We start from the raw sequence: 8,579 nt of genomic DNA on the forward strand, positions 1-8,579 counted from the left end.
CAATAATATATTTTTCAATCGATTGTTGGTGTTATTGAAATTTGTATGTTCAGTCAGATGGTAAGGAAAAGATTCCTTGCAGGTTTTGGTACGAAGAATGAGGGTTTTGTTTCCCCTCAGTGAAGCTCGATTCAGAAAACATATGGTGATTCCATGTTTTAACATCTATCATTTAAATGAAATTATGGTAACCTTTAGACATTGAATACGTCTACGCATGCAACATAAATGACAGTTCATTTAACATGCGTTGTGCAGAGTCTCGTATGGTAAAAATGTTGGATGTAGAAAAAGAGCAATTTTCACTCATTCTTCCTAAACTTTGATTATGTTTCATGTTCGTTTTAAATTTTTTCTATTTATTATGAATTTTTTTATCATTTGTTATATATATTTAATGTTATCAAATTAATTAAACTTGCTAATTAATTAAATTAAATAATAGAAAAAAGACATCGGTTCTGAATGAATGGTGAAAAACCTATTTGCAACCAGAGTAAAGAAAGTTAAAATAGTAATTTTATTTATTTTTTTTTTTTTTAACTTATAAACCTACCATTGCTACTGAGAGGATAGTTTATAAAACAAAATTGAAATTGAAAGATTTATCTATAATAAATTAAAATGCGGGGATGAATATTAAACACGACAATAATTGCAAATTACACAAAAAGAGAATTATCTCCAGGCTGACACCTTTCACTTTCGGTGGGATATCATTACATTGCCGCAGACTTCTAAAACGCTTTGTCACCAGAGCAATTTTGGAGTATCCTCCAAACACCAGCAGACTGAAAAACAACCGCAGTTCCATGTTCCAGCAATGGGTATTATCGTCAATTGACTCGGAAAATACAAAATACAAACTTTCAGAACCGGAAAAATAATCCGTACAATTGTCAGACAAGGTTTTTCTTATCAGCAATCACCGACAAAATTGCAAAAATATAGGTAGAACAAGTTAAATCACCCGGAGAAAGACTCATAACGAACAATAAACTATAGATGAATAACACAACCAAATGATCTGTATTTGATCTGATTACAAAAATATTAACAAACTTGAACCGATAACAATCACACTAGCTGCAGAATACAACAAATATAAACTGCAAAATGGAAGACAACAGAAAACCCAAATAAGCTACCTATACAGCCAAACCACCACTGACCACTCAAAAGAAAAACCTGACAAAAGGTTAGCCCAAAGTCAATTTCTTCCTTTTTTCTATCTTCTTTTTTTTTTTTCCGCTGATCTCTAAGCAGAGGAATAACAGTCTATGTCAGAAGCATGCCAATTTCTTTCCTCTGATACTGTTCTCTTCCTGAGTTTACTTTCTTTGCCAATTACAATGTAACATGGATCATCGGCATGCAAGTTACAATTTTATAATCAATCACAGGAGAAGGGGAAAATATAAAATATAAAAATGAACTAAAGAACAAGACCTATGCAGATTTATGCCTCACTGATTATATGAGTGGAAATTTATCGTCATTGAGTGCTGCGTGTTAATCCACCACGTGCCACATTCCTGTGCAAATAGGAGGATCTGTTAGCTTTTGAAAGACTAATTTCAGAAGGCAACTTAATTAGTGATGATAAAGAGGATAAGCCTGTGAAAATGTGCAAGAACAGAAAATTTAAGCAGCAAACAACCCAATGTTTCTTGCTTTTAAAGTATGTGTACGTTTATGATCTTACAGAGCTAAGACCTAAAATTTAAACCATGCTAGCACTTGTCGTAATGTTACAGGGCTGGTATCTCCAAGTGAAGAAGTTTCTCCTTGAGTATATTATCCAAAACAAATATTTTCGCCTTTTTGTATTACTTTTGTAAGCGGACATTAGTTACAAACTTAAATTTAAGGTAAATAAAAATTCAGATACAGGCGTATAGCTAGAACTAGTATACTGTAGCAGTCGAATATTAAATACTTGAGATTCTTTTCATTTGACGAGAAACACAAAAAACAAACCAGAATGTGATTGCCTTGTAAACAACATATCTTATTCTCTATCATCACATGTGCTCTGCTATAAAGAACACGACTACCTAGATGAATCAGTCTGATCTTAACTCATTTTGTACTTTCAAGATGACCTCAATCTAGAATCGATGGGTTCGTAAAAGGAAGCAGAGATCATAAGTTAAAGCCTAGTTCCTCAGTTATCCAGACATGGCATTGTTACAGGCCAAAGAGAAACTCCTCAACACATTTAGCTCATTAGCTGGAATTTTTGTTATTGCAAAAAGATAAAAGCAAGCACCAAGCTTGCTCTATAGAAAAAAACACAAACAACATATTGAAAACTACGGGGAAAGCAGCCCAATCACTTCCTTTCATCCTGCAGTGCATTATAAAATATCAATTGCTCATGGTATAACTAAATACATTATAAAATATGCAAAGTCAGTGAACAAAGAAAATGAGATAAACCAAACTGGATGGATTGTATCTATCATGGTATCACCTCCTTAATCACTGTGAAGTGATAGATGATGATACAAAATCCTATATCGACTTGTAGTCAAGTGGGCTAGAGCCTTATAAGGCCAAGCATACTCCCTCTCCCACAGGGGCCTTTTACAATTACAAAATAGTAAGTCTCAGTAGCCAAAGCAGACAATAACTCAAGGTATGAATATGACAAGTTCAATTTGAATTGATTTTTCATCATTTGGAGCTAGAGGAAGGAGGGCACGACCCTTTGCATCTCCACTGAACCAGATCCAAAGTCCAAATGGGTTAAAAACCATCTCTCCAAAGCCCAAAACCCCTTGACTGGCAAAGGACATCTGATAGATGATGATACAAAATCCCACATTGACTTGGAGTCAAAGGGGCTAGAGCCTTATAGTAAGGCCAAGCACACCCCTCCCTCTTAAGGGCCCATTTCAAGGACAAAACAGTTAAACTCAATGGCCAAAGCAAACAGTACTTCAAGATGTGGATACAACCCAGTTCAATTGGGATTGATTTGTCATCATGAAGTAGCTGCACATCATGGGCTTTGGTTTTCTTTTGTGTTGGGATCAATTGTGTTCTTCCAAGTAGTCTTAGCCACTAGCTAGTCCCAAACTAGACCGCATAGGTCCAATTCAAAGATGGTTTGGAACTGGCAGTTTCGATTTCGGTTCAATTCTAGGTTTTTTTTTTTTTTCTAATAAAAGGGGAGGCGGAGTGGACTATACCAGACTGCCAGGCTTAACTGCCAATTTTGATCCAATTCAAGGTTCAAGGAGAGGGACCAAGCCCAACCTGGACCATAGGCAGGTTTACTACCAAGTTCCATGAAGGATTTTCTTCAAGGACAGAATAACAAAGCCATTTCAAAGGCGAGATAAAGCCTTGGGGATTGGTCTTGCAATTGTGAATTATATGGACAGAGAAATAAATGAATTTTTTTGGAGTAAGAACTTCTATCCACAAATTGATGGGTTTGGTTGAAGATTTTGCAGTGTCCAGATAGACATAATAGTATAATACTAAGTATATAATAGCATTAATGTAAAGATTGTTAGTAAAAGTTAAGTAGCTTAGCTATATTTGAACCACCTGTGCACAGAAAATTGTGCCCCTATTTTGGCACTACATGAATTTACGAACCATTGTAAGCCATCATGCAGCCCCAATAAAACACATGCCAATATATAGCATTCAAGTCATGCAACAACTAGTTTTGTCCCAAAGTATGATTTTGAAAAAAGAAGAAACAAAATTCTAATGCAAATACCTTCCAGGAAGCAACTGAGCAGCACTGACAGGCCCTTTTGAATTACCAAACCGCTTTGCCCTATTCTCGTGTTCTTTCTCTACACGCATGGCAGCAACTTCCTTCTCCATGGCAGCTACTTCTCTTCTCATCTTCTTTGCCTCAACTTCCATTGCTTTAGTTAATGTTTCCACTTTCTTTGCTAACATCTGAGAAATCAATGATCAAACAAAATGTTCAACCAGATATATAAACAATATAAGCATAAAACAAATGGAAGAAGAACATCTACCTCGATTGCGTCATCCTTATCTTTGAGGCTTTGATCTTTTTCATGGCCAGCTTTCCTCAAAGCTATGACCTCTTTTTGCAGCAAATCATACAATATCCCTGGAACACTATCCTCTGTCTCTGCTGCTGGAAACTCATTGGGCTTCTCATCAGGATTTCCTTTCCAAGAATCAGGTGCCTCAGCATCCTTGGTTCTGTCAGAAGGTTGGTTGAATGAACGATTGGGGCTGGTGCCATTTAGGAGAGCCCTACTACCCCTATCCAATGATCTTGTGCCTCCATCAAATGATTTTGATGTTCCTTTAGCATGCTTAAGCACTGAACTGGTATTAGAGGATAAGGAAGATCTCAAATGAGATATTGGTGTTCTCTTGGACAAAAAGCCATTGGAGGTCAATCTTGAGAAGTTGTCAGCCCCACCTAGGGACTGGCGACGAGAAGGCCCATTGCTTACACTTCTTCCCTCTGGTGCACTCCTATTACTACTTGATGACCCTCTCAAGTTTTCTTCTAGCACTTTGAGCCTCAACTGATATTTATCCTGAAAATTGCCAGATCATAGTTTACTTTCACAACAAGGAGAAACAACACACCAAATGGCAAATGTCCAGCTTACAAAATCACATAATTACTTTCAAATGTGCTTCAGACTTTGCAGTTCGCTCAGCAATAGTGAGCTTGTCACGAAGTTGCTGCATTTCTCCCTGTAAAAACAGTAGCATTTGAGTGTGGCCAACAACTTTGGTCAAAGAAGGAATCACCAAAACGAGCCCAACTTCAAGCTAAAAATTAACCTGCAAAAATCGTCGTTCTTCAAGCCATTGTTTGACAGGCATGACTTTGTCATTTGCATCTTTCCACTCATTTGCTACCACTGTGGCCACTCTGTTTGCAGTTACTTTTGCACGGGCCAGCTCTCGGTCAAGAGTTTTTCTTTCCTCCTGCAAAATGCGATAATAAATAAATCATATTCAGGGCTTGCGCAGAGAGCATGTCAACTAAGTGAAATCCAGCAAGCTTGAGTGTTCAAATTTGTATTGCGCATTACATTCATCTCCTGAACTTTCCGTTGGTAATCCCTCACAGCATTTGCAGCAGCTCCGCCAGCAAGAACCGCTTCTTCCAGTTCCCTTACAGTTTGGGTAAGCTTTTCAACCTCTGCAACCTTTTGCCTATGCATCTTGTCTAAAATTTTATTTTCTTCCTGGCACAAACAAGCAGCAAATATATTACTTATCCCAATTGTACATGCTAGGAAGACGAAATATTTCAGTTCTGAGACATTTGAAAAGAGAAGCATCATCAAAGCAAGAATCTTAAAAATACCTGACAAATTTCTATCTGTTTCATTAGCTCTTGGTTCTTATTTTGGAGATCATCCACCATAGACGCCTTAGCCAATGCAACTTGAACGGTCCTCTCAGCTTCAAGCAGAGCTGCTTCTTTCGACTTTGTTAGACGATCCAATGCTTTGTTGTCATCTTGAAGCTTTGCGATCTGGAAGCAAGAAAAAGAATTTATTAATGAAACAGAATCAGCAATCACCTAATATAAACCATTCTTAATAAAAAATGACCATAATTAGCTCAAAACAAATAACATACCTCTTGGCGAGCAAGCTTAAGCTCAGCCTCCAAAGGTGCGAGAATCGCTTCAATGGGAGGCATATCATCATCCTTCTGAGCAGCATGAACTCTTCGAAGAGTTGCTTCAGCTGCAAACTGTGCTGCCATGGAAGCCTTCTTCTCATCATTGATTTTCTTGATTTCAAGATTCTGCAAAGGAGTTTTAATTTTAAATAAATATAGCAGTACAACAGCAATCAGCAAAATCTATTGAGTTATTGAACAGGGTCAAAACAATACTTTGCTTTCTAGAAGAGATTCTGTTAACTTAAGCTTTTCCTCCACTTTTGAGAGTTCTTCAGTGAGCTACAGCATAATAGGAAGGGAAAAGAAAATCAGGAATATTTTAGACCATATAATTGTCAAAATGAATGAAAAAAAAGAGTGTGTTATTAAATTAAATTCTACATGCCAAAATTTTGAAAATCCAAAATCCTCACATGATAAAATTGCACATGCAAGACATAAAAAAAATTTAAAAAAAAAAAAAAGAAAAACTTGTAAAACTTACAACCATGATAAGTGCATCATAAACAAGAAGGTTGCACATTCAAATCTAATAATCCCTAATGCAGTACATTGAAAAGAAGTTTTTTTAAAAAAATAACTAAATATACTAACAAGAAACCATAAACATCAGTGCCGGGTGAACATTGAAATTATTAAAACCAATACTACAATAGAATTCCAAATTCCAAGGCAAACTATCTAATGACAGATTTGATGGAGATATAATAAATATTAGCAGATGTGGATAAGTGCAAAACTACTACAAAAGAAGGCAGAAACTAGTTTTAGTTTTCTAACTCTTAATTTTAGGCATAAAAACCACAATAACATATAGAAATTTTTTTTTTTTTTTTTTAAAAAGGCAAACAATAATTAGGCCCCAGTAACTATTAGGACCAGTACTTTCTTTCCGCACTTGCAGGAAAAAAAAAATCCAAATACAATACTGGCTAATCCACAGGGGTAAAAAAAGAAGAAGAAAAACCATGAGATAGTTTCTGGGAAATATCAACACTGTTAGTTGTGATAGCTAGTTTCTGGGAAATATCAACACTGTTAGTTGTGATAGCTCATCATTAACATGGTAAGATTAACTATCAATAATGATAAAGAAATGTAGAAAATAAGTCAGACAAAGCTGATTTGGGCAGTGTATTTGTAGGGAAATGACATCCCAACAATAACAAAAGGAATCCTTATTTGTTTTCACCAATTTGGAGGAAAAATAATCTATAATCGGTGCTGAATAAATAACATTATATCGTAGGAAGGTAATAGGATCAGCATTCCCCGCTAAGAGAAGAAAAATCATAGACGATATCCTGTCAGTCAAAAATGCTAAACTCCATCGACTTAATTAAATGCTTAACATTTAATGAAGACGCAATAGTAATAATAAATCATTAGGTGATATCTAAAAGATAATAACCAAATTCATGAGGCCACGACTGCCACTGAAAATTGACAATCAAGAACATTAAGATTAAGCCTGATTAGTAAATGGAAACCCTGGGGGTGAAAAAAGGATAGAAGTAGAGAAAAAGCGAGAGAGAATGACCTCTTCAACGGCCTTCTCTCTCAGTCGCTCAGATAACCTCAATGCCTTGATCTCAGCTTGTGCTTCTCCCAACTCTCTGTCCTTATCTGCACCCAAAAATCAGAAAGGAGAAAAAAAAAACTCAAAAATATCACCACAACCAAAATTAATCGAGCTCGAAACCCGGCGAAATAGAGCCAAAAACCACTAGATCGAACCACATTCAGACCTCTAACTTCATTCTCAAGCCGATTAAGCTCAACCTTAACCGGATCCGAGCCGTGCAGCAAAGTAATGAACTCATTGTCAGCATCAAAGCTAGGCCGAACCGACGTCCTCCTACGAGACGAACTCTTGGACCCTTCCTTAAAGGACCCAGAAACAGTAAGCTGCTGAGCAGGCGTTACAGAAGGCGCCGCAGCAGCACCATTGACCTCGGCAGCCACAGTCCCGTCGCCGAAAACCTCCGCCATATCCGATCTGATCCTCCCTGTGCCGCCTTATCCCTCACATCCAAATGTACCAAGATCCAAATGGCAACCGCTTCAAATCACACTCTACACACCTAGAAAACTACCAATCCACAAAAATTGAGAGAGATAGAAACAGAAACCGCTTCTTTTCTCTCTCTATTTCACAGAAATTGAAACAGTGCCTGTAAGTAAGCAGCAGCTACTACTTAACCAAAGGGTATGAAAATGTGTAGATTACAGACTCTGAGAGAGAGAGAGAGCTTTTGTTTGAGTGTTTTTGTCTTGTTTTTTTCTCTCTCAGTCTGTCTTAAAGATTGTGATTTAAATCTAGCCTTTCTCTTACAGCGAAGAGAGAGAGAGAGAGAGAGAGAGAGAGAGAAGAGGGATTTGATTTTGGATTATTTAAAGTTAGAGAAATACGCTTTGTATGAAGAGACGCTTTGCTGTTAAAACAGTGACACTGCTACTTAACTGGCCATTGTATTATTAATTTATAATTATATTATCATGAAGATAATTTTATTTTTTATTTTTTTTTTAATTTAATTACTGTTTTTCTTTTTAACAAAAAGAAATTTATGGGCTTGCTTGGTTGGGTTTTTAGGATAAGCACGATGCGTACTGCGCACACTAGGCCTAGTTTCCGTGAAAATGCCACTGGGAGGTGTTCTGTGGGAATATAAAATATAGATAGCAAGCTTCTAATCTCCATCGTGTAAATAGTTAAGGAAGGCAATTTTTTTATTGCTGAATTTTTTTGGAAAATATATTTTAGGACACAAATTATTAAAAAATAATTTAAGCAACCCTTAACTTTGATATAAAAAACACACACACACAACTATCAAATTCAATATGAAACTTGACCTATTGAGAGACTGATCAATAAGTTATTGATTTAATTAGTAGATTAATGGTTATTAAAC

At 36.4% G+C, this 8,579-nt stretch overlaps 1 protein-coding gene across 1 annotated transcript; it reads right to left on the bottom strand.

Annotated features, from left to right (window-relative positions):
- Positions 1 to 985: 985 nt before the first annotated feature.
- LOC110653693 (microtubule-associated protein 70-2) lies at positions 986 to 8,048 on the bottom strand. Its single transcript, XM_021809441.2, has 11 exons — positions 7,410 to 8,048; positions 7,202 to 7,287; positions 5,875 to 5,940; positions 5,614 to 5,784; positions 5,336 to 5,506; positions 5,058 to 5,213; positions 4,804 to 4,950; positions 4,642 to 4,713; positions 4,011 to 4,550; positions 3,740 to 3,927; positions 986 to 1,535 (listed from the first exon to the last, which is right to left on the bottom strand). Exons 1-11 carry the CDS (start codon positions 7,651 to 7,653, stop codon positions 1,496 to 1,498), a joined length of 1,881 nt encoding a protein of 626 aa, XP_021665133.2. The 5' UTR covers positions 7,654 to 8,048; the 3' UTR covers positions 986 to 1,495.
- Between the last annotated feature and the right edge of the window lie 531 nt (positions 8,049 to 8,579).

The sequence above is a fragment of the Hevea brasiliensis genome, chromosome 18, assembly GCF_030052815.1.
Source record: "Hevea brasiliensis isolate MT/VB/25A 57/8 chromosome 18, ASM3005281v1, whole genome shotgun sequence".
Taxonomy (NCBI): Eukaryota; Viridiplantae; Streptophyta; class Magnoliopsida; order Malpighiales; family Euphorbiaceae; genus Hevea; species Hevea brasiliensis.

Excerpts from the sequence above, each read along its gene's own strand:
- LOC110653693 (XM_021809441.2), bottom strand. The coding sequence starts at position 7,653 with ATGGCGGAGGTTTTCGGCGACGGGACTGTGGCTGCCGAGGTCAATGGT. Across the intron at positions 5,785-5,874 it reads AATCTCTTCTAGAAAGCAAA|AATCTTGAAATCAAGAAAAT; the intron begins GTATTGTTTTGA and ends ACTCCTTTGCAG. Across the intron at positions 5,507-5,613 it reads TTAAGCTTGCTCGCCAAGAG|ATCGCAAAGCTTCAAGATGA; the intron begins GTATGTTATTTG and ends TCTTGCTTCCAG.